Here is a 26,375-nt window from a genome sequence, read left to right as displayed (position 1 = left end):
GGGCCATGAGTTGAGTCTCCCCGGACTGGTCAGGGCCTGCTCTGCCCATGCTGTGTCCACCGTAAGTGAAACGCTGCTGTGCACCTGCGGTTTCGTGTTGGGTGGATCGGACAGCAGCCCGGGGGCCACACAGGTTGTAGTCCCTGGGTATTCTGTGCTCGGGTTGTCAGCCTGTACCAAGGCAAGAAGCCAGCAGCAGCAGCTTTGCAAATGGATCACAGTGGGTGGCAGGAGAGGGCACTGCCTTCCTGCAAAACCCATGGGGTCCCCAGAAGCTTCTCCCTTTCAATCCTGCAGCCCCAACCTGACAAGTGCCAGCAGCACTCAGCGCCTGTAGCTTCCCCCACCCCGACATCCCTCCCTGGTGGCTCTGGGCAGAGTCCTCCTAATGAGACACACTTACTGTCCCCAGCACCCCAGAGTAGGGTTTCCAGCAAGTCCCATCACACAGCATTTCAATTACGCATCTCCTTACACCAAGCCACAGCTATGCCTTCTTCAAAGGGGTGCAGCCCTCCACTCTGGTGGGGAGGCCTTTTCCTTGGATGCTCTCTGGAGCCCTGGGGGCGCTGGCTGCTGCTGTCACCTGCTATCCCTATGCTATTCAGTGATCTAAACTCAGCAGCCTCCAGACTCCCGTCCCCTGGGGTAGATCCCTGTTCAAATCACAGGGAGATCTCGCTTTCCTGATAGCCCCTTGCTGATCCCCAATCGGCACTTGCTCCTCTGGAGTCTGGCTCTGGCAGCACCTTCATAGGTCCTTCCAACTCCACAGGTCATGGCCAGGTAGGAGGGCAGCTCGCATCAAAAATGGCCTAAGCCTGAGCGACGGCCCTGGAACCCCCAGGGGCCACCCAACACGGAAGGTGAGGTGTTAACAGCGACAGTGTTGGGACCAGGGCTGATCTCAGTGAAGAGTGGATCCCACCTTGCCCAATTACATCCTAATAAGCGTGGAAAAAAGTGTTCTCATGGGAACTAATTAAGAAGAAGGTAGGTGAGGAGGCTGTGCCACTGTTTACTAGGGGACAAAGACATTGTATCTGAACACAGAACTCCATAAATCTTGAAATAAATACATGGATGTTTAATAGTTTAAGGAATGCAATTAATTAGTGAAGGTTTTGCCAAACGTGCTTCCACCCAGGACTGCTAAGTATGTTGAAAAGTAAGATTTTGTGTGAGTGGCATTTTCACGGCCCCTACTGCAATCATCAGGATTTTTCCCCCGTGAATCTTTCAAAACTGGGTATCTTTAGTTGAAACACAATTTTGCTGCTTAAGATCATGAGGAATGTCTTAGTCACACGCGCACACACACTGGTTTAAAATATTTATTGATTAAAAAAATTAAAAATTTTTTATACAAAGGTGATAAGAAAAAATCTCATGCAAACTCTGGGCATACAATAAAAATAACTCAAATATTAACATGATGATTTTGTACAAAATAATTCTTTTGAAGTAGGACCGGTGGCAACCAGCACGGCTCCCTACTCCGGGCCAGGACGCCCCTCCGGGAGGAACGCGCGGCCACCCCTGGAAACCTGTAAGTGATCCACGGTCCGGGTGTGGGATGTTCACAGTTGTCACTATGATGAATGATGAAAACCCTATTGCTGCTACTCAGAAACGAGACTGAGACCTAGGGACAGAGTAAGGAATTCCTCAACACCGCGGGAATCCTGGAGGAACGAAGTAATTCACAAAGGTTTTCAGAAAAGTTTTCGCTAATCGTCTTAGGTGATGACACAGATGCCTTCAGATTGTTACGGAGGCTCCCGTTCCTGCTTCCCCATAGTCCTGCAGTGGATTGATAATTTGTGTATATTACAAGTAATTTGCATAATTAAAACAGTGAAGGGATCGACGTATCATGGTGATTAGAAATGCATCAAACTCTGAACGTACAAAAGAGAGAGCTTCAATATGAAACAGTAATCCTCTGAGAACGAAGACCCCGCAGCGCCGGTGCCCGCTGGGCCGTGCAGGTCCCGGCCGCCCCACGCCCGTGTCGGTCTCCACCGTGACCCCCTCGCCCCCGGCACGCCCAGGGCCAACCCCCGGGCTTATTGCATTTTTTCACGAACTCATCTCATTTTCCGCAGCCTTAGTCTGTTCTCCTTGTCCCGTTTCTTAAGAATAAGTATGAACTGGTTGAAAAAATGCTCCTGGTCCTTCCTTTTTTGAACAAGTCGGAACCTCTGATCCCGGCCGTATTTCTCCGCAAACTCCTTAAACGTGGTCCTGAAAAAGAAAGAGTTTCCTGAGACACCTTCCAGAGAGCAACTCTGGCCTCCCCAGAGATCCTGCAGCCGCGCTGCCTGAGCAAGCAGCCAGCCCTTCCACCAGGCCTGGCCGCGGGCGGCAGGGCACCTGCTGGGTGAGCGGCTCTGGCCAGCCGTGCCTGCTCCTCAACGGCGTCCTGCAGGGCCCTGACACACCCTCACTTCCTCACTTGCAGGACCACCTTGTCTCTCCTCTGAGTGGTCTCTGGAAATGAGTGGCCCCCACCAGCCTCCTCCACTGTCTCATGCAGCTGTCACTCCCCCACCAGCCCCCATCACAGCTTTGCCCGCCAGGTCTCCTCTGCCCCTCCCTTGCTGCCACCATGCTCTGCCTGCCACGGTCTTTCTTACACTGTTCCCTCCGCCTGGCACACCCTTCCCTTGTGTCTTCCCCCAGCTAGAGCTGCTCATCATGAGAAACCAGGCCAGGGCATCTTCTTTGGGAAACTCGCCCTATCTAGAGGCTCAGAGAACTGTGACTCCATCACAGCCCTCTTCACAGTGATGAACTTGTTAAACCTCACTTGCGGAATTGGACTCCCACATTCGAATGGGGGAGACATTATCTGCTTCGTTCTCCAATAAACACCCTGAATGTCCAGCCCAGTGCCTGGCAAGTAGTGATCCCCAAACACCGATGAGCGAATCAGAGCTGCCAGGCCAGGTGGTGCCCTGTAAGAAAACGCGAGTGACCCAGCCTAGACCAGCAAGGCTGTTCTCAAGGCTAGGGCAGCTCAGAGGGCAAAACAGGATGCGCCTCTGCCGTGACCAACGTGACCTTCGCAGGCACCGGGCCCTGCAACTTCCTGTTCTCTTAGCCTTGAACTTGAAGCCAGGAACAGGGACAGGGATAGAGGGCCCAGGCCTGGAGCCGCTGGCCCATGCAGATGCACTGGCTCGTCCAGCAACAGTTGGGCGGGGCCTGGCCTGGGCAGTGTGCTCTGGGGTGCGTGGAAAATGTGGACATTCTTTGTCGGGGGATTCTTCTTATTCCCTCCTATTTCTCTTTACAGAGAATTTTATACTTCCTTGCAGACACTGAATTATTGTGTTAAATTATTATAACTTAATAGCTTCTGAAATATACAAACAACAAGATTATGCCGACATGGCTGTTAGAAGACAAGACAAATAATTAGCAGACTCATGCTCGTTTTTGTCATTGAACAATTCGTCTCATTCCTTCCCCAAGGCGCTGCCGTCTCCCTGCTCTCCATCTATGGGGGTGCTTGTTTACACATCTCTGGCAAGAAAAGCGCTTCTCTCTGGCTTCCCTCTTCCTCCCTCCCTCCTTCCTGCCGTCTCCCCTGCCTTCCCTTCCTCCTTCCTTCTCTCCCTCCCTCCTTTTCTCCCTGTTCCTTTCTTCCTTCTCTCCCTCCTTCCCCCTTCCTTCCTTTACTGATGTAACAACCTTGTGTGCCGTGGCTAAGCCACACTCCACCCCTGACCTGCGGGGGATGAGCCAAAGGTCAGACTCACCTGGGCTCGTTCCACGCTCCCCTGGCTAGACAGGCATCTACACATTCTCAGTTAGGGGCTGGACAGGGGCAGCTGCTAGACAGGCCCTATTCTGGGCCTCTCTGAAAAGAAGTGTCCCTGAAAAGAAAGGGAGCCTCCCGCTTCCGTGGCCCCTTAGCCATGCCAAGGGGCAGCACCAGCTTTCTGCTGATGCTGACCTGACGAGCTGTGGTGTGAACTCACGAAGGTCAGCTGATTTACAGGCCCTGGATCTCTGCTCTCCCTCCACTAAGTGGGATTCGGGCCAGCCTGCCATGAAGGAGGTGGCTGCTGCAGCTTTCAGGAAGGAACACCAGGTGTCAACCCCACCGGGCGGCCAACACCACCTGGCCAGGACCCAGTTCCTGGTGGCTGCTCTCCCGAGAGGCGGGCAGGGCTGGGGCTAGGGGCTGTCCAGGAGTGTTCTGGACTGTCCCATCGCCACCATTCCCACAGGCTGCTCAGGACCAAGGCTGAGACGGGCGACCAGGATGGGATTGTATGGCTGTAGGAGGCCACACAGCCCCAGGAGGCTGCTTCTAAGAGGCCCACATGGCCTGCATGGGGATGTGCCTGGCTGTCCAGCATGTGGTCATTTGAATTGTACATGTTTCACTAGGATGCCTACAGAAAAGTAGACGGAAGATCTGGAAAAGTTTTTGAAATGTTGCAAACTTAGCTACTTTTAAAATAAAAAAAAGCTTTATAATTATAAAAGCAATATATCCAAGTGTAAATTTTAAAATAATTTGCTACATTATAGTAAGCATCTTATCTCTATGTGCCCTATAACATTATGTTGTATAGTTTAAATACATACAATAAAATTTATTTTTTAAAACAGCAGGCAATTAAATCTCATTTTAAAAAGAGTCAGTTTAACTCCCTTCTAATTTCTACCACTCGTTTTCCTTCTGTGTGTGTATGTGTGTGTGTGTGTATATGTGTGTGTATGTGTGTGTATATGTGTGTATGTGTGTGTACGTGTGTGTATGTGTGTGTGTGTGTGTCATCTTTTTTAAATAGCTCAATGCATTCCGAATATTTTTTCCGTTGTCTGCATAATGTATTCATGGGAAGGGGAGTATGTGGCTTATTGCTGCTATTTTATCAACAGAGAGAGAATGCTGGTCAAATGTCTTTAATGGTAATGACGGTCTCAATAGCAGTAATGACAGCTATCACTTTCGGAGCTCCTCCTGCCTGCCAGGCACCACTGGGGTCCCTCCCTGCAGCCCCTCACGCCGTCCTCCTAGTCACTTTCTGACGTGTGTGTGGTCATCCTCCCATTTGGAGGAGGGCTCGGAAGCACAGGAAGGTCCAATACTTACCCCATGGCCGGGATAAGATGGGCCAGGGCCAGGCTGTGAACTAAGGCAGAGAAGGGGCTCCAGCACCTTTTCCGAGCCCTTGCCTCCTCCGCCTCTGTCCCATGGCCACCTAGTGGGTGGACACAGCTAAGCCATGGCTAGAACCGAGCATTCTCATGACTGCTTTAACCATAGAAAATCACAAGTTGCAAGCAACGGGACACACATTTCCTTGTCTACATTAGCAATTGTGATGAAGATAATTCATGCTATTTTTTTCTCCATTCAGAAAGTACCTGTCAATAGTTAAGAGAAGTTTTATAAGGATTGTGTAACGAGCACTAACATAGGTCACCTAATTCTTGATCAACCACATCACAGGTCAAACAAAGGAGGCCTATGCCTTCACAGAAAGCATCAATTAATGTCCATTTAAAAACTGATGCTGGGCCGGGCGTGGTGGCTCACGCCTGTAATCCCAGCACTTTGGGAGGCCGAGGCAGGTGGATCACCTGAGGTCAGGAGTTCAAGACCAGCCTGGTCAACATGGTGAAACCCCATCTCTACTAAAAATACAAAAATTAGCTGGACATGGTAGTGGGTGCCTGTTATCCCAGCTACTTGGGAGGCTGAAGCAGGGAGAACTGCTTGAACCCTGGAGGCAAAGGTTACAGTGAACCAAGATCGTACCATTGCACTACAGCCTGGGTGACAGAGCGAGGGTCTGTCTCAAAAAAAAAAAAAAAAAACCAAACAAAAAACTGATGCTGCATCTTCCAGTCTAAAATAAAAATACATTGTTAACCATTTTTATGCTTACAAAACTTAGTTTTATAGTTCTAAAAGTAGTACATGTTCATTACTTTTTATTTATTAATTTATTTTTTGAGACAGAGTCTCACTCTGTCGCCCAGGCTGGAGTGCAGTGGCACAATCAAGGCTCACTGCAAGCTCCGCCTCCCGGGTTTACGCCATTCTCCTGCCTCAGTCTCCCCAATAGCTGGGACTACAGGCGCCTGCCACCACGCCCGGCTAATTTTTTGTATTTTTAGTAGAGACGGGGTTTCACCATGTTAGCCAGGATGGTCTCGATCTCCTGACCTCGTGATCCACTGGCCTCGGCCTCCCGAAGTGCTGGGATTATAGGCGTGAGCCACCGTGCCCTGCCCATGTTCATTACTTTTTAAAGATCGGTCAATTAAAGCTAATTTTTAAGGAAGAGTTAAGCTTATGTATTCTTCCAATTTCTAACATCTATTTTCTTGTAAGTGTGTCTTATTTCATGGAAATAATGCCTCATTTATTATTTTAGTAAGTTTTGGCAACCTAGTTAACTCAGTTCACTTGTCTGGTGTATCAAATCTTCATTTTACTCTGGGACCAACTGTTAAGACATCTGGAACCAAGGGGTGTGGTAGGGGTTATGGCGCTGTTGTTTGTAGTCAGCTTTGCATTTTTGCTTCTTGATCATTAGATCAGAAACTAGACCTCATGAGTGCTCACGTATTGATTGGTTATTTGGGTCAGTCAGGGCTGCTGACGTTTGAAATGCATGCAGGGTAGGAATCAAATGGTTGTGATGCATTTGGTTAGCAAATAGCCCACTTTCCCAGGACTGACGATAGGGACAGTTGGAGGCTCATGACAGGCAGCATGATAGAGGGGAGCCAGGCTGGTCTCACCGGCAGGTGTTCAAAGCTCACACTTCCGTGTCTGTGGAAGGCCGGGTTACACGATTTAACAAAAAACCAACCTGAAGAGTCCTCTTGTCATTGGTAAGTTCCCAGCCCCAGAAATCATCCGGTATATTTCTCTCTCCATACCTGGGAGACACTTTAGATTCCTCTAGAAGTTTCTTGAATTCTTCTTTGGCTAGCAGCAATTTACTTTTCTTTTCCTTGTATTCTTCTTTTATTCTTGTCTTGACAAACTGTTCAAATATCTTAAAACACAGACACAGAAGAAAAACATCGTGAAATTGCATATCAGAAATGAAATCTTGTACTCCAAGCACAACATGAGAAAGCAGCAAGAATCTATGGCAAAAGCTGCTCTTGTTCACAGCTGCTGGAGTTATGAGCAATAGCATTTCAGCACAGCTCTCAAGGATCCAAGCGGTCTGAATAATTAAACCTGGGTCCCCACACAGCCCAGCGTTTCTCTACATGCAGGTGCCATTTCTGGGTCAAATGTGAAACAGCCCTGCTGGAGAAACCCGGAGAATGACTTGGCTGCCCTCTCTGCAGGCATCTGGAACCGAGTGGCGGTTTGGAACCCGTGCTGTAGGCTCCAGTGGTCCTCACTGTGGCCTCTGAGCAGCATCCGTAATGTGCGGCGTCCCACTTTCTCATCACGGCCAGTGGCACCAGAACACAGCAGAGCACTTAGTTCGTGCTAGTCACTTCCTAGGGTGACGTAATTGACATTCGAGTCTCCCCAAAATGGCCTTAACTTGTGGAAAGAAAGTAAATTCTGCATTCTGATCCCCACTTGTGAACCTGGACGTCTGGCGCCTTGGGGAGGACTCAGGGCGCATAAGCGGTCTCTTCTGAGGTCACGGGAGGCCAGGCTGCCTGGGTCATCAGTGCGGAAACAACTGGCCAGGAGGCCTGACCCTCGGGCACTGGGCATGCCCCTGTCTGACCAGAAATGCATCTCAAATGCTGCCCCAAACAGGAAAACCCTGCTCCTCAATGGGAGGGACACACACATCAGCTGGCAGGCAATTCTGGGCAAGGCTCCAGGGCACTTCTCCTGGAACCTGGCAGCCCACATAACGAGATGCAATCTCTTTGTGACAGGCCACAGAACCTCTTCTCTGTCAGAGTGAGATGGATCATTGTTCTAACAAGCGAAAAATAGTCATTTATAGACTACAGAGTCAAAGAGGGACAAAGTTCTTTCATTCCTAATGCTACCCCAAACTCAAGAACGTTAAAAATAAACTGAAGATAAGTGTTTATGCAAAACATAAATAAAAATATCAAGAGAAAGTCCACATAGGATCCCACCAGGCCAATAAATAGCAACTGTGCACCAACCAACGGCCAGGCAGAGCCTAGAATGTGACCGAGGACCAAGCAGGCAGCTTCTTCTACACTCAGGCCAAGTGAGTGGGGACAAGAAAGCAAAGGGTGGGCAGGAGAAAGCCTCGACCCCGGCACCACTCAGCCCCTTCTCCCGAGCAGCTCTCTTCCCACTTGGTCTTATTGTTTCAGATTCCATGTCAGTCGTGGCAAAGCTTTACAGGATTACGAACACAAAATGCCACTGGTCCCCTGAAGATACAGCAGCAAAATGAAACATCCACAGATATGACTTAAATTGAGAATATGTGCATGTATATTTAAGTAAGAATATGACTGGCTTCTTTTTTCTTTTCTTTTCTTTTTTTTTTTTTTTTTTTTGAGACAGAGTCTTGCTCTATTGCCCAGGCTGGAGTGCGATGGCATGATCTCGGCTCACTGCAACCTCTGCCTCCTGGGTTCAAGCAATGCTCCTGCCTCAGCCTCCCAAGTAGCTGGGACTACAGGTGTGTGCCACCACGCCCAGCTAATTTTTTTTGTATTTTTAGTACAGACAGGGTTTCACCATGTTGGCCAGCCTGGTCATGAACTCCTGACCTCAGGTGATCCACCCACCTCAGCCTTCCAAAGTGCTGGGATTACAGGCATGAGCCACCACACTAGGCCATAATTGGCTTCTTATGCCTTCAAGGCAAATAGCAATGTAAGTTCTTAGTTATCTTATATTTAACTAATAAAAAATGAATGCAGGGTTATTATCCAAATAAAAGCATGTGGCTCCATCATTAGCTAGAGTTTTGCTCTATTAATTTTAGACCTAGAGAGAAAGCCTGGCTGGCTGTGGGGTCAGGGCTCTTCAGAAATGCCTGCTTCTCTTTCTGCCTAGAACCTTTTCTCCATCTCATCAAATGCTTCTCTCTTTCCTCTCGCTTTGCTCTGTTACTTTATTTTATGCTGCTATAATTTAACATCGCAGGTTTTGTTTTTCATCCTTAACAAATTATACCAGCTTTATCCAAAGTGGAGCATGACTTTTTAAAAGAGATTCCATTGGCTGTTGTATCATTGCTGTATGTTCTGGCGCAATAAAACAAAACACTATTTGTTGCCATAGAAACAGGCCTGATTCACACTCCCTCGACCCTGATTCTGTGTAGGATCACCCTCTCCTCCTGTGCAGCTCACCCGGCAGAGAAGGGCTGTGATTTTCACACCAGGGGCCTTAGCTTTCCCCATGAAAACGCTGTGTGACACTAGGGCCTGTACAGATTCTATGTCTGATACTTCTAACCCAATTTCTTCCTAAATAGGACCGTGGTCTTTGGATGGGGTCCAGCTATGATATCTTTCCATCCCACTCCTCACATGACCTGCCATGCTCCCCTTTGATGAGGCTGCAGGCACTTCTTCTGAGCGCTCTCTGGACCCTCCAGTGCACTGGCTATGGCGTGGCCTGCTTCCTCCTCTTTCCCACTGGACCTTCTGGGACCCAGTTGCAGGATGTTAGGACAGGCCCACAGTTTCCTCTGGGTGATTTCACGGGGACGTTTAAAGGTTTTCCCCAGGCAATGGGTACTTAGCATGAGCTATATTCTCATCTCAGAGGACCCACCCAGGCAAGGCCAGGGCATCCCAGCCCAGACAGGCCCAACCCCATCAGGGTTGGCATCTGCTGTCTCTGATGATGGCCTGAGGAAGGTCGAGCCTCACGGTGCTCCCTTGGATGAGCCCTGGGTGGGATGCCCACGTCCCCCAGACATCGGGGGGCCAGCCCTGCCCTGCCCATGAACCAATTCCACCCAGCAAGCAGACTGGGCCCCTGTGTTCCCAGTTGTTCTAAGAGATGTGCCTTAGCATTTAAACTAGAATATGTGCAAGGGGCTTGATCATAAACTGGAATTTTCTTTTTGCAGTGGGGATGATTTACTTATTCAATGTTTTTTAAAGGGACTAACGGCCTCAAAAGGTATCCACGGCACAGAGAGAGAACAACTGACAACAGCAAACAAGTCGGTGGTGGCACACGTGGCATGTGCCACGCACGCCACACACAACCCACACGCCACACACAGCACACATGCCACACACAGCACACACACCCCAGATGTCCTGATGAATTTTAGACACTGCCCGGTTTATGGCTCCTGCCTATGTCCTCCGGTGATTCTGTCACATAAAATCACAGGCTCCTTGTTATACTTTTTCACAGCTGATTTTTTTTTTTTTTTTTTTTTGAGATGGAGTTTTGCTCTTGTTGCCCAGGCTGGAGTGCAGTGGCGTGATCTCGGCTCACTGCAACCTCTGCCTCCCGGGCTCAAGTGATTCTCCTGCCTCAGCCTCCTGAGTAACTGGGATTACAAGCAAGCACCACTACACTTGGCTAATTTTTGGCATTTTGAGTAAAGACAGGGTTTTGCCATGTTGTCCAGGCTGGTCTCGAACTCCTGACCTCAGGTGATCCACCCACCTTGGCCTCCCAAAGTGCTGGGATTGCAGGCATGAGCCATTGTGCCCAGCCCATAGCTGAAATTTTTGGTTTTTAAAATTGCAACAAAAGGGTGAAATATGACCAGTTATTAATGTCTATGGTTTTCCTTTGCTATAGGAAAAAATATATATAACACCCAAACTCAGCTAACTGTATTGTGGCATTATTTTGAGACTGTGATAACATATTTCACATATTTTAAAGTATTTCTTTATAGAAAATGAAATTCAGCTAGAAGACAATAAAATATTATTAATTCCAAGTTCTTGAAAGGTTCAAGTTCTGTATTCCAAGGCAGTCAATCCTGGGAGTATGTCACACTGCCTGGCCTACCCCTGAGCCTGCTCCAGTTCCAATGAGCGGAGTGGGGGGTCGAGGCCTGGGAACGGGAGTGAGGACAGAGTGGGAGTTGGTTACAACGAGCAATGCGGGTCCATGTGACTGAGACTCTGTGGGTTCGTGCTTCACTGACACCATCTCAGGCATTTGCTTAAAGGGACCTTATGAGCAGAGGACGGAATTGAAAATAAAATGGCAATTCCCATACCCCCTATCTGGGGCTTTATCAGACTCTGCTGGTGTGAGAAATCCAGTGGACACCAACACGGGGGCCCCTGGTCACAGAACCCCTCCTCCCCTAATTAACTCTGGCTCTTCTGTTTTCAGCAGCTCTTCTTGATAGCTCACTTTCCATGTGCATCATTTCTGAACTCAAAGGGCAAACAGAGGGCAAGACATGACCACACACATGGAGTCTAACTGGGGCAGGAAAGTCCGGACCTTCCAGAGTCTATCTCAGGACCCTTCTCAGACGCGCTCCACGGGCCACACAGACCCAGGCTGTGCCCGCTAATGCTGTCAGACCATCAGTCCCTCTCCCAGCAACAACAGGCCCCTCCTGTGAGCCAACACCATCTGTCCCTCTGTCTGTTTGATATGGAAAGCAGTGTTGGCTCAGAGACCTACTTTGTGAAAAGCTAGGGCAGACCCCTGGCAAGTCTCTCCTTAAAATAGCCCCCAGAGAACCTCCTCTAATCAATTGTGTTTTCTGGGCGGTGTTCTGTAGAACTTCCACCCTTTACTGTGCTGCTATTGTTCTCTGGACCGCTCCTATTTCATCACTATTATTGTCAACCTGAAGAACAAGCAGAAAGAGGCTCTCTGAAATGAAATGGATGCTTATTTGGGAAGAGAGCATTGCAATGGGAATACACATGCCATCGTAAATGACAAGAAAATTCAGGGAGGTAAAAGAAAGACAATAATTTTTAAGGAAAAATAAATGAGAGGATTACATCACTGTTTTGAAATAATTATCTTTGGCTACAGAGATCCGTAACAGGACGAAGCCAGTCTGAGGTTGGACAGGCAGTTGTTGGGCAGGTGTCCTTGCAGAAGTGCTTTTCGTGTGTATAAGGTTGTGATGAGCCAGATGCGGTGGCTCACGCCTGTAACCCCAACACTTTGGGAGCCTGAGGTGGAAGGATTGCTTGAGCCCAGGAGTTCAAGATGAGCCTGCGGAATATACAGCAACCACATCTCTACAAAAAGTACAAAAATTAGCCAGGCGTGGTGGCTGGTGCCTGCAGTCCCAGCTACTCAGGAGGCTGAGGTGGGAGGATGGCTTGAGTCCAGGAAGTGGAGGTTGCAATGAGCCAAGATTGCACCACTGTACTCCAGCCTGGGCAACAGAGCCAGATCCTGTCTAAAATAAAATGTAATAAAATAAAACAAAAGGTTTTGATGGCCTTGTGTGCAAGACTGTGGTTCTCATAGAGTCTTTTTAGTTATCAGGTATACAAGTATGAGAACCCTCTCTTCATGGCCTTCCTCCATTCTATTTGTTAGGGGTTTCTTAACATTAGTGACTTCATTTTGATGCTGACAACTTTCATATTATGTAAGACTTTAAGCATATAAAACCTTAAGGTCTTATGTAAGACCACCTCTTTCACTATCTTTATATAATACCTTAAGTATTTCGTATTTTTAACGTATGATTTATAGTCATTTGGAATGAGGGTCGATGTTCCTAAAATTTACATGTTCATCTTTAAAAGTATTTGTCTTCCAGGGTCATAACCAAATACTGAGATAAGAATAATGACCAGAATAACAATAACCTTCCTCAGTCCCTCTAACTCTTCTGTTCACAAGCTCGCAGGCCACTGGCCAAATTTACAACATGAGGGTCTGTTGCTCAGCAATGAAAAGCTCCCCAGATCCAGGATGCAACAGTCGCTTTCATGCCGCGTCTCTGCAGTCAAAGTGCCTTCCCACCCCGTTACCTGCTTGCGTTCCTCAGAGTTGAGCAGGAGATAGCGTGGGTCAAACACAATTTTGTGTAATTCTTTCTCCCAGGTAGAAAATGCTGATACCTAAAGGAAGATATTCAATAGAGTTGCTGTTAGCATCTAATGCTAAGCCTGAAGCCGCGCTGAAATGATCCGTGCTTAAAAACAAACAAACAAAAACCAGCATTAAAGTACAGTAGATTCAGTGATGTGGTGCAGTGTAAGTGTTAAACATGTCAGACGTTCCAAGAAAATCAATACCTAGAACATCAGAAAATTTAATTTCTAGACTCGTGACTATTTCTTTCTTGGGTATCTTTCAGGGCTGTGTCCCCTGATCTGAAACCCCAATTGTATCTGTGGAGGCGTGGCATTCTGGAACACCCCATTTCAAAAGGAGAAATTATATTTGTAAAAATTTTCAGAACCCCTACAGACCATAACAAAGAGTAACGTCTTGAAAACAGGCTGAGTTTAGTTGATTTGTAATCAAAGTTTAACCTCTTTTAGGTAGGTCATTTTAAAAATAAATTATCTTGTTTGCAATAGTTTTAGACGTACTAAAAATTTGCAAGAATATTACAGAAAGTTACCATATACTCAACCCAGCTTCTCACATTGTTAACATATTAGTAGGCTAGATTCATCACCACTAACACTGACACATTATTACTAACAATAGTCTGCATTTATTCAGATTTCTTTAGGTTTTACCCAATTTTCTGTTTTTACCCAGGACCCCATCACATTTGGCTGCCATATCTCTTGGACTCCTCTTGGCTGTGACAGGGTCTCAGACGGCCCTTGCCATTGATGACCTTGATGGTTTGAAGAGCCCTGGTCAGGTGCATTGCAGGACGCTCTTCAGCTGGGATTTGTCTGAGGTCTTCCTCGTCAATAGTCTGGGGTTATGGGTTTTGGGAGGAAGACCACACAGGTAAATGGCATTCTCACTATGTCATAACGAGGGTACACACACTGCTGACATGACTCTTCACTGACAGTGGTGGCCGTGGTCAGCTGGCTGAGGTCTCCCCACTGTGAAGACCCCTCTCCATGCTGTCCTCTCTGGAAGGATGTCGCCATGCGCAGCCCACACTTAGGGGTATGGGTTGTGCTCCACTTCCGAGGAGGAGAAGTAGCTACATGAGTGACTGGGAAATGTCCTGGCGGGGATACTCATCCATGCCTCCACATTACTTATGTACTCAATCTTTTATTTATATTGCTATGGACTCATGGATATTTAGCCCATGCTAGGGCTGGACTCCAGTCATGAGTGACTGGGAAATGTTCTGGAGGGGTGTGGGAATACTCGTTCATGCCTCCACATTACTTATGTACTCAATCTTTTATTTATATTGCTGTGGAGTCATGGATACTCAACCCATGCTTGGGCTGGACTCCAGTGTGACTTTGCTTCTTTTCCTGCTCAGCTTCTTCGAGGTTGGCCTTGGTGAGCTCCCGTGGTGGGTTCCCGGCTCCTGTGTGCCTCTGACAGGTGCTCATCACTTGGCTTTTTGGGCATCTCCTTAATTTCTGCTACTAAAGATGCTCCAGGCTTATCTTCTGCCTGTCCCGCCTTTGCCCTTGAATCAGTCAATTCTCCAAGAAGCCCTGGCTCCTTTCCTAGAACGGTGTTAGAAACCAAGATCTGTGCACTGGTGTGTTCATTGCTAGTGAGGTGTTGTTGCTTCTAGACTCTCTCAGCTGATAGAGCAAGGGAATGTTTCAGCCATTTAGAACATAAATGCATTCATTTAAAAACATGGACTATGTATTCACTGTGCCTTGGGCCCCAAGCTGGGTGTTGAGGATCCTGAGAAAATAAATCAAGGAAGCCCATGGTCTAGGGTAGCGCCGCTGAGGAGGTAACAGACTCCTGAGATGGCACTAGAGCCATGGCGGAGACAGACCTGGACACTAGTGGGACCCAGCAAAGACCCACAGCAGCCTGGGGAGGTGGCTTCCAGAGTGTGGTGACTTTGGAACATGAATACTCCTTAGAGTTCACAAAGGGGCCTGGGGGGTATTCCAGGACCAGCTGGTAGTGGGGGCAAAGGCTGGGTCACGAACTATGGGGAATGCAGGAATTGCAAGAGGCTGAACATGCCTGGGGGTGCCAGAGCCCATGATCAAGGAAGAGGCAGCGGAGACGGAGGCTGAGGTGCAGGGCAGTCCGAGATGTTAGGAGCCTGGGCACTCTCTTGAGAGACAGGGGAGAGGAAAATTCAGATGGGGCGTTCGTTTCAGGAAGGCCACCCTGGGATCTGGGCAGATGAATACCTGGGCAGGGTCAGGGAGGGGAAGGTAATTGAAAGTTTATGAAAACAACACCCCATTCACATTCTTAAAATATTCTCCACAGAGGTACTATTTCAATAAACACATGCTTTATTTGTATATTGTAACAGATGAATTTTCTTCACTGGAAATTTCTATCTTTAACTGTCAAATTTAAGCTTTTTCTGTAATACCCACGAGCTCTTTTATTGGGTGGGATGACCCAGGGTCCAGCCAGGGATTCTCCTCCACAGAGTGAGAACACGGTGAAGCATTGCTGGGACTCAGGGCGAGGTGGCGACTCTGGGAGGGTCTCCAGGCAGAATGGATCCCTTTAGCTTTGACTGAGTGCCACTGCTGGGACTCAGGGCGAGGTAGCGACTCTGGGAGCGTCTCCAAGCAGAATGGATCCCTTTAGCTTTGGCTAGTGCACCTGCCCCCAGGAGCATCTGGGGCTGTTAGAGAAGCTGTGGGCAGCCTCCACACAGCCCAATCAAATGGCACACACCCACCTCACGGGGACCTGTGCACACCCCAATGGTCCCAGCTCTGTAGGGAGAGAGGATTAGACCCTGTGTGGCATAACGACACCAGTTTCTGGAAAATGTTGGAGTTCTAGAAGTATAATAAAATAATTTTTCAATTAATGATTTGTAGTTTTTGCCCCCGAAGGGATTTATAATCTCTATAGAAGGTCACATAAGCCATCTCTACAATGATTACAACTCATAATGATAAAACCAACTGTGTCATGTCAGGGACAGTTCAGGGAAGGGTGAGAGCACAGTGGCTGGGACCCGGGATGGAGGTGGGGGCTGAAGTGAAGGCTGCACAGCCATGGGTGAAACAGGGTGTCTTTCCCTGCCCTCCAGGTGGGCGCAGGACTTCTCCCAAAGAAACGGTCCTGACAGCTATGGGGACGAGGAGTCCTGTGAACTGCTCCTGATGGAAGCCCGTCGTTCTTGAGCCTGCGTGAAACACTTACGATGCCCAGAGAGGACATTCCATGGGGCCACGACTGCATACGTGTGTCTGACTATACACACACACAAGCACACACACCACACATACAAACATCCACAGAGGCGCGTGTACACATGCAGGTGCACACACATGCAAACACGTGAACACACCCAGGACACGCTAAGATATGCATACACAGGCACACAGGTACACATGCACATGTACATAGTTGCACAAATGCACAAAGATGCACACATTGATACATGCACATGAGTGCCTACACACACACACACACACACACACACACACACAGTATCACCACCACCACCACCAACAACGAAGTCCAACATTGTAGAACAACCAGGGGAAGAAAGCCCGTCAACTGAGCAGACAGCAAGCTACGCATCTCTCTTGAGTCTGTCTATGCCGTGGGACTGTTCTCTAAGTGGTCATGGATGAACCCGGCTCTCCCTGTTTCTGGCTGGTACCTCTCCAGAATGACTCGAATGCACTGGGTTTCCCTGAGCACCCACACCGGCTTGAGCAGACTCTCAGCAGGGAAGAGACCCCAAAGCACGGCCCGAGCCCAGCACTGTCCACGCCTCCTGCTGTGGATGGGCCAGGGTGAGCTCCTGCCTGAAACGGGGCACCTCAGCCCCGGGAAGGCGGCCAAGACCTTGGGTATAAAGAAAAAGGTCACCATTTATAAAACAACGCCAGGGAAAACTAGATCTAACTTCAGTCCCGGCTTCACCAGAAGCCTCTCTGGAGACTGAGAAACTCATCGTGCATTGTTCCAGTGGATATGTCAGCCCTGAGAAAAGGGGGTTCAATTCAAGTAAAGTGGCTGAGAGCTTGAGGATGGCTTAGCCACATGTGGGATGCCAAAGTCCTGGAGGTGGCCCATGCGTGTGGCGGCCCTCGGAGGTGGTCACGGACGGGACAGGTCTGGATTGGCAGGGAGCCTCCGACAGAAGCAGACCGCTGCCTTCAATCTCTAAAACCAAAAAAAGGCTCTTTCAACTCATTTTCCATCCTTGGATCATGGAAAAGGCCAGGGATCCTGATGACCTGATTAAAGGGCAAAAGCTGGCAAAAGGATGGCACCTGCCAAGTCCTGAACTGGAGGATAAAGCCCCAGCCTTGAGAGGGCCTCAGGTCAGGGGCGCGGTCCACGGCCTCTCCAAGGAAAGCTGGAGCCATGCACACTCCCACCCTGACGCTGGGGCTGGGCTCAGCCAGGCACACTCGTGTGCATCTGCAGAAACGTGTGTCTGTCTGTCTGCACCGTCCACCCCCGCCCACCCTCATGGTTCCCTGGTGTGGTCCTCAGGGTGTCCCAGGGACAGCAGCTGCAGTCTCTGCCCCTCAAGGAAGGCTGGGTCATACAGGGCCCCCAAACGTGGCGAACTTCCATCTCAAACACAAACCTGGTTACTTTTGTGAAAGTCCTGGAAGCTAATGTTTTGACCAAATTTGACTGTTAAACAAAATGTATTTACTTTTACTTCCTTATACCTTAAAATGGCCATAATAGACCGGGAGCATGAAGTGCTAACCGAATTAGAGGTGATTTTTCCTTCTGGCTTTTCTGAGTGCAAACGTCCGAAGGAAGGAAGCATCTGTCACAATTACCCTCGTCTCTTGATGACCCTGCTGCTGGACCTTTGAAATACGGTCACGATTTCCTCACACAGCCTGCCCTTCCCGTCGTCCATGCCCCATGGGCAGAGGACAGGCTGTGATTAGTTACCTTGGGGCCTGAGTGGAATTCACTCACGTAAACACATGAATAAAGCTCCTAGGTAACACTATATTATTTCATGTTGTGAAAACACAAAGAAGACAGACAGACAAGCCAGACTGCTCCAAGGTGTTGAGGGCGGCCTGCCCTTGCAGCTGCCAAATAAGACACTGGCAGCCGAAAGGCATCTCCAAGTCCCTTGGTCCCTAGTCATGGGCCCTGCCCCCCAGCCTCTCTTCTCAGCGCAGGCTGCAGGCTGCTTGGCCAGTGTCAGCACCCTCCCTCCCTTCCTGCCATCTTCATCTCTCCTGTTTCTTCCTGCCTCCCCTGGTCTCAGGAAAATTGACCAAAGGCCTCCGCTGGGGCTGTAGAAGTTCAAGACCCCTGAGAGTGGGGGAATGGACCCGGCCACACAGCACTCCCAGTGGCCACATGAAGAGGGTTCAAAAATCTCCCTGGGGCCTGAGCCCAGGGTCTCTGCTTCCAGGGCCGGGGGCTGAAGACCTGGGCCACACCCCTGTCCCTGAGCTCTGTCCAGAATTGCCTGCTCTATTTCTCCAGCTCTGACTCCCACACTGTTCTGGAGATGCCTGCCTGGATCTGCAGCCCACCCGGCCCCTCCTGAGCCCAGATGCCCCAACCTACCCCCAGCGGACTCCTTCCCAGGACTTTCTCCCCTGTCCCCCAGGCCGCCACTGTGCCTCCCATGAGCCCTAATGATGATGCCAGCTGCATGTGGACAGACTTCATTTTTGAGAAACTGCCTGGCTCTTCTCCTTCCCTTTCAACCTGCCCCCCTCTGTGGCCCTCTTCTCCTGGCTTCTGGACTTTGCCTGCTCGCAGGGATGGGGAACACTCCTGGAGCCTGTGGCTGTGGCTGCTCCAGAGTCTTCGACCATCAAAAACGCGGCAGCCCAGGGCAGAATGACCGGGCTCCCACCTCATCCTTGAAGATGAGGCCATTGCCTTAAGCTCAGATCCCTAAAGAAGCCATATGGCTGGCGGGCGCCTGTAGTCCCAGCTACTCGGAGAGGCTGAGGCAGGAGAATGGCGTGAACCTGGGAGGCGGAGCTTGCAGTGAGCCGAGACTACGCCACTGCACTCCAGCCTGGGCGACAGAGCGAGACTCCATCTCAAAAAAAAAAAAAAAAGCCATATGGCAAGGGCCCGGCTGCAGGCGTTTGTTTGGAAGGTGATTCCAGGCAGTCATGGGAATGGACACACGGAAGGAGAGGGGCCAGCAATGGAGGGTGGGCTGTGGGGCGAGGAAGGTGCCCAAATTTGCCCGAGAGGTATCCTTACCAAGGACTGAGAAGCAGGGTTTTTACCTACTGACCCCCGTCCCTCCTCAGTTGAGGGTTGCCCTTGGGGTGTTCAATCCCTAGTGTTTAGAGGTGGAAGTGGCCAGCACAGGCAGAATTCCTGTGAGCCCAGGTGGCCCCGGGTGGACCCAGGTAACTGTGGGTGAGCGCGGACGGGAGGCTGGGCCCACAGGCGAGGCCTCCATCTACATCCCTGTGTTATCCTACCTCGGGGCACATCAACACCTACCCCCATCTTCAGTGCTCAGAGTATTTTACTAACTTTTTGTTTTCCTTTTTGGTGAATAAATGCAATTTTACACGGTTATTCCACAATATAGCCAGCTGATTTCACTTACTTTTGAGGGTTACTTTCACATTAAGGGTAATTATAATCCCATTCCAGAAATTAGACGGGCAGTGCCAACTCCCCAAAGGCACCTTCAAGGATGCTGTCTGCACAGGCACCTCCCCTTCCCTGGCAGCCAGCCTAGCCCTGGCTGAAGGCCTGGTGAAGCTCCTAGGAGGCAGAGCTGCCTGTGTCTGAGGGGAGGGAAGGGCACCAGATGCTACTCATCCAGGGAGACCGACAGGGCAAGGCTGCCCTTCCTGCTGCCTGGGACTGTAGAGGCCTCTGCCTGGTTTGTACCCACTCACCCCACAGCCTTGCTGTCAACACCCATCTTAGAGCAAGGAGAAAGCACCACAGTGAAGGCTGCAGGAACCTTGCTCTGTGAATCCCTCGCTCCAGTGCAGACGTGCTCCCAGGGCTCTCCTGTATAGCCCACCACAGTGGCAGCCAGGGTCCCCGAGGCTGGGCATTGCTGGGAAGCTGGCCCAGGGTCACCCGCAGAGGGACCCCTGAAAAGGACCAAGGACAGCCCCTGAGTCCCTAAGTCAAAATAGAGTATTCTCAAAAGGACTTTCTCTCCTGGCCCCTGGGTGAGCATCACCTACTTGTGAGAGATACGTTGCAGAAGGAAAATATTCTCAATAAAATGTCTCTAATATATTTACCTAAACAGCAGGATTAAATTAATAACCTGCTGTTCAATTAAACTTGCTCCTGATGGACTAAAGTTTTAAAAGAAAGCTTCTTCGGGATTTGTACTAGCAAGGAAAAACACAAATAAAACAAAACAAAACAAAAAACAAACCTGCTGAACCATCATTTACATGCCACAAAACCACAAAACCTTCATCCCGCTGCCCCAGGGTACAGTCCCCATGGCAGGGCCCAAACTCTGCCCTTTTTAAACTACTAAAAACCGCAGGGTCCGCCCTTCATCACTCTACAAGTACATGAATTTCTGAACTGAAGTACTGAACAAATGCAATAAAAAATCTTAGTAATCACTCAGTCCACGAAAAAGTGACCTTTCTACGCCTCATTGTTAAGCAGCTAGAAACCTTCTGGGTTTAGCTATCAAATTCTCCTGAGCCTGAGCAAATCTGCCAGCATATTTTACAAAGCTGAAAAGTCACAAATGGTGGCATTGCTTTATGATATTAGCAGTAAATGTGGATTGATCTTTTCTACTCATGAGCTCTGTGTGTGGGCCACTCCTGAAAATCCTCATGAGACACAGAACTAGGCTTCACCCCAGTCCCTTTCTCTTGGGGTAAACACACAACCCGGTGGTCACTGCATCACATTCAGATGATTTTGCTGATTCCTGTATAATAATCTGAGAAGAAGAAGTTGAAACGAATCACCTACCCTAAACGGGGTAAAAAGGCCCTGAAAATCTCATTAGTAAAATCTCTCAACCAAGGCCATTTGGAGAAATTCAAGAGGCCATGTAAACTGAGTGCGTCAGCATCCCTGCCCAGGAAGGGAAGGCCAGCTTCTCCAGCAGGTAGGTTAGTTTAAAACTGTGTTGGTAAACTGGGCCTGGCTCATTTCCAAAACAAAGAGATGGAAAACTTGGATGTTAGTAAGATAAAAGGAATGTTTATTCCTATTTCCCAAATGTTCACGATGCCTTCATGTTTCAGCGAACACGAGTCATGTTTCCTGCCCGATAATCCAACCAGGCCAGCCTGGCTAGGCCTCTTCAGAAACTCAGAATCACCGCCATTTGCACAAGGACCACGCAGTCTGAGGGACACAGCAGTAAGGACTGGGAAACTGCCTGCACGTGGACCCGTGGGTCACAAAACGGCCTCTGCTGCCTCTCGCCCAATGACACCGCTGAACCTGACCCTGCTCCCAGGCAGGGCTCTCCTAAAAGGTGGCTATTTTGGTAAGACACTGCCACCAGGGCATGTGCCGATATAGGCCAAGTTTCCTGTGAGAGGGCCGCCTAGTCACTGGCTGGACACTTGGACATCAGGCCATCCACCAGGATAAAGAAGAGTCCGTGAAGGCACACGGTGATCACCCGGCGGCACCTCCCCTGGAGCCCCTCCGGGCAGGGCTAGAGTTTTTTACCACTCTGCAGAGACCAAGTTAGGAAAAACTACAACACAGACCCTCCTGCCAAAAGCAGGAGGAAGGCAGGAAGCCCCGGGGGCAGGAAGAAGGAGGGACTAAAGTCTTGTTTTAAAACAAAATTTGAGCCTAGTACAAATAGGTTTTAAAATAACATTTTTTGAAAAACAAACCAGCACCCAGGCGTCCACATCACGCCAGGGCCAGCTCCATACGCGCGCATCCACATCACGCTCTGTGCCCTTCAGCACATGTGTTAATTCAGGCCTGACACAGGGCATTGCAGTCACCAGCTCCCACGCCTACTTTTCCTTCTGGTTCCTTGAGGCCCAGGGCTGTGTTTTACCTTTGAGTAAATAGGTGCACACATTCAAATTCAAGAGGCTTTAGAGGAGAGGTGTCCCTGGGGGTGGGTGGGACCAGCTCCTTCCTCCATAAAATTCCTACGGGGTAAGACCTGCTCAATGTTCCCTGTTCCCCCAGGGCTTAACCCAGACCCAGGACAGCACCCCAGCCCTAACCCTGTGAGGGTTCTTCTCAGACCTCTCTGTTTTGCAGGGAGCTGGGTCCCCATGGCAGCTCCACCCCTGCCCCCTCTCCAGGACCCTGGGAGTTACCAGCTGTGGGAGGGCCAGGAAGCAGCCTGGGGGTGGGTGCTGGCTGCAGAGGAAACCTGCTCTGAAGTCTGAAAGGCCATTTGCGTGTTCATTATAAATATCCTCACACGTGGGGCCCACCACTGCCGTCTGCAGTCAGCCTTATTTTGTGAGGAAATCCAACCGGGCTGAAACACTGCCTCTGGCTCATTTTATACCCAAAGCCAAAGCAGGAAATGATAGTCATTGAAAGGAGATCTGAATACAAATCCCCCCGACCCCCAATTCAAAGTGAGATCTGGAAATCAGCTACACTGAAGATATCCTAATTTTATTTTAAAAAGTCACGTTCATCTGGAGGGGAGGGAGCACCACTAGGTAGGATGGATAACCCCACGGGGAAGCTGCACAGTGAGCTCGGGCACCCGACCTGGCCCAGCTCCTGCAGGAACCCCATCTGCGCAGTGGGTGCTGCCTCAGGCCACCCAGGACCTGGCCCTCCTGTGGACCCCACCTGCCGGCCTCTCAGACCTCACGCCCACAGGAGAAACCACAGAGGCACCTTTCTCCTTTCAGAGGCGAAGCAGGACCTCTCCACTTTGGCTGCCCCTCGGCCTCCACTCACTCAGCACCTGCCCCTCACTCAGCACAACCAGGAACTTAGAAGGGGGAGGCGTCCCTCAGGCCCCGGGATGGTCACTCAGCCTGAACAGGAACTCAGTAAGGAGGACGCATCATCTGTCAGGCCAGGACAGTCCCTCAGCCTGATCATGAACTCAGTGAGGAGGAGGCGACCCTCAGGCAGGGACGGCCACTCAGCTGCTGTTCCCCGGGGTCTGCCGCGGAAGTGCGGCCCCTCAGCGGCTGCGCCTTACCCCTCTTTCCAGCAGCATGTCTCGGAAGTGGGTCACACGCTCCTCCAGGGGCAGGAGGATCTGCGGGGGCGGCGTCCTTGTGCCTTTGTCCTCTCTCTTTGCCTCCTCTGGCTTGGGACTCCCGCAGCCTTCGGTCCTTCAGGGACACAAGACGCAGAGAGTTAGACACACTCATGGGGACCCAGCTGGTTTTTATTGCAACCTTTACAAACCCTCCTTAAGGTAACTCTTTCAGAAGCACAGTCTCCTTGACAACTCTTTATAAAGCCTGACGCGGTCTCCCGAGCAAAGGTGACACGTTTGCTCTTGGCAGGCATGGGGCTTGGCTGTGTTCAGGGTGGGAGGCTGGAATTGAAGCCCCAGCCCCAGGCCCGGCTGCGAGAAGCTGCAGCTCAGGTGCAGGTGGAACCATACACCGGCTGCCAACCGGCATGTCTCCTGGGCAGACCCTCACTCCAGGTCCCTGTGCCGCCCACAGCCCATGGCAGGGAAACCGGGCCTCAGGTGCTGCTGCAGAGATGGGGTCATGGAGGGGTAAGGAGCAGGCTTTTCATCCGAACAATCATTTCACTCACTCATGGCCCCTTCATTCTGGACAAACGCCTAGAAGACAGTTATGCGCAGAACCATCTATGTCCTGAGATCTAACCTCAAAGGGAAAATTCAGTGACAAAGGAGGAGGCTGGGACCCCTCCCCAGGCACAGAGGACAGTGGAGAATGGGATCACCCAGGGGCCCTGGAGAAGTTCCCTCCCGCAGCAGAGGGGTGGCCCCCGCCAAGGCTCTGGACACTGCGGGCAGCAGCAGGAGCTGCACAAGGTGGAACCCAGGGTGGGCAGGGAGGGAGAGACGCCACGAGCTGACCGTGCTGGGCTGGGCAGCTGACCAGCACTCCCTTCCGAACCACAAGGGCAGGGAGGCGGGACCCTACTCCTACGGAAGAAATGCTAGAGGCTCGCCTTTTTCAAGTACCAACTCTCCCCTTTGCATTATTTTAACTGCACGTGGATAGATCTCTTTATGGTTCTACACTGGATTCTAAGAAGCATCTAGAAATACCCTTTGGAAAAAACGAAATGTTTGCTGCTGGAAGAACGTGTCTGGCCAAATGCAAACGCCGTTCTTCTTGTGTCTGGCTTCCCCTCCTCCCCACCCTGGCCCTGCCTGGCAGCAGGTCCGTCGGCTGCCACCCACCTCTCAGGATGCAGCCCGTTCTCCAGGACGGGCAGACTCAACCCACGCTGGCTTGGCACACCCTCACTCTGACCATGCTGAACCCTGGTGGGTCTGCCCCCTGGCCTGGCCCTGCTCCCACACCTACCCATGGCATCAGACCACCCATTTGAGAGCTCCCTCATGTTCAGCTGCACTTAGGTCAAGCTCAGCCAGCAATCATGAAGAGCAGTCCTCTCACAAGCAGTGGCTTAGGGCCTCCTACATTCTGGGGGCTCCCTCAGTGCTTGGAAATGTAGGAATGGCGGGAATGTGCATCTAAAGCCTCACCTGCTCCTTTCAAAACCAGCTCACTCTGGGATCTGGATTGTGAGTTTCTCGAACCGTAGTCTGGGCTTTCTGATTTGGTCTAGAGGTAAGAGTCTCTCCTGGGCCACAGTCTCCCCAAGCTCCACTGAACTTTTCAGTAGGCCTAGGATTTTGAACTTCCATGCTCACCTTTGCATTACCCAATGTGACCAAGAGTCCTGCTAAACTGATGAGCCAGTCTTCCCTACCCTTCCCTTCATCTGCTCACCTGGACACCTTATCAGATTTCTCATCCTCTGCCATGCCCCAGATCTGACTCAGCAAGAATCTGCTGAGGTTGGTTCAGCCAAAACACCCTGATCCCTGAGGTCTACTCTTAATTTTCCATCCACTGACCCCCAACCCTGACCGTGGCTATCAGTTCCTGCTTTTCCATGCCAAATTTGGAAATGAGCCTGGTCTCTTTTCCTCCTTTGTGACAGTCTTGAATATAATCTGTTTTTACGGCTTTAACTACTGTCCAGTTCTGGTTTTGACAATAGCACTGGGGATGATTTTGCCCCAGAGGACATTTGGCAAGGTCTGGAGACATCTGTGGCTGCCACAACTGGGGAGATGTTACCAGCACCTGGAGTGGAGACCCGGGATGCTGTGAAATGTCCTGCAATGCACAGGACAGCACCCACCACGCAGGCTCATGTGGCCCAAGTGGGTCTCCCCCAGGAGGTTTGGATGCTAGGTAGAGATGACACTACTTCCTCATTTGGAGAGGAGGTAAGGGGGCAAACAGGAAAAGGTACATGTGGTCATCTAGTGGCCAGAGCCGGCCGTCCATGCCTCCCAACACGTGCCGAGCGAGAAGTGTTTCCTCATTGGCAGGTCTGTCCAAGGTCCTGGGAAATGCATTAGTCCCATGCTTAGGATGTGCTGAGAATATACGATGCCTTATGTCTAACAAGAGGTTTTCATTCACAGGGGCTGTAATATGGATTAATCCCAACGAATACAAAATGTGCAAAGAAACGAAAAGATTGCTCAGCCCATTAGAGAATTGTATTTAGAGACCAACTATTCCAGGAGAATTTACATTCTCTGCTTCTTATGCGATTACATGGAATTTTGAGAAAAGAATATTACCAGTGGATTTCCAATTGTATCATATTCCAAAGGGTATAATTAGGATTTCCCTGAAATAAATTTTTGTTAGTTAAAAATAGAAATGTGAAACAAGGCCTGTATTGTTGCAACTTGAAATAAGAAGAACAGTCGCGTTCTGACTGCGCGGTGATGATGTGTTGGAGCTTATTCAGCACAATCCTCCGTTCAGGACTGCTGCATATGCCTTCCAAATGGCTATCGGTTCAGTTAGAATCAGTCAAAAGCAAATGCAAACTAGCTAAATATATTTTTGATATTCTTATGGCTGAATGATTTCTGTACCTTTAACAAAAAGTAAATTCTAATACTTTTAGTAAAGATAGCTCAAGCCATGGTTTTCCTGCTGGTAGAGGCAGCGTCCCCGAGGACACACTAATTGGCGTGCACAAGCACTGCAGGTTGCGAGCCGGGGAGGTAGCCTTACTGCATCACAGAAGCCTCGTTAAGGTAACCCATGGATTTGGGAAGTTTTCCAGGTCCAAAGTGTAGGTTGAAAGGGGCCTGGTCTTGGCCAACCTTTAACCAGGGTAGGTGCTCCTGAAATCTGGGCACCATAGCCGTTTGCGGGGGTCCCTCACGCCCAGGGTCAGCCCCTCCCTTCCTTCTTCCCCTGTGTGGTGACCACCCTACCCCTAA

General features: G+C 50.0%; 1 protein-coding gene across 1 annotated transcript in view; it reads right to left on the bottom strand.

Moving 5' to 3' along the window:
• Positions 1-1,320: 1,320 nt before the first annotated feature.
• The window catches only part of TCERG1L (transcription elongation regulator 1 like), a 211,501-nt gene continuing 186,446 nt past the window's right edge, over positions 1,321-26,375 (bottom strand). The window contains exons 9-12 of the mRNA XM_030805273.1: positions 23,100-23,235; positions 12,898-12,987; positions 6,919-7,037; positions 1,321-2,247 (exon numbers count right to left, since the gene is read on the bottom strand). Coding sequence (XP_030661133.1) covers positions 2,091-2,247; positions 6,919-7,037; positions 12,898-12,987; positions 23,100-23,235 — 502 coding nt within the window. The 3' untranslated portion in view covers positions 1,321-2,090. The remainder of the gene's footprint in view (positions 2,248-6,918; positions 7,038-12,897; positions 12,988-23,099; positions 23,236-26,375) is intronic.

Source organism: Nomascus leucogenys, chromosome 3, assembly GCF_006542625.1.
Source record: "Nomascus leucogenys isolate Asia chromosome 3, Asia_NLE_v1, whole genome shotgun sequence".
NCBI classification, from domain to species: Eukaryota; Metazoa; Chordata; class Mammalia; order Primates; family Hylobatidae; genus Nomascus; species Nomascus leucogenys.
This window is presented reverse-complemented; position numbering and strand designations above follow the sequence as displayed.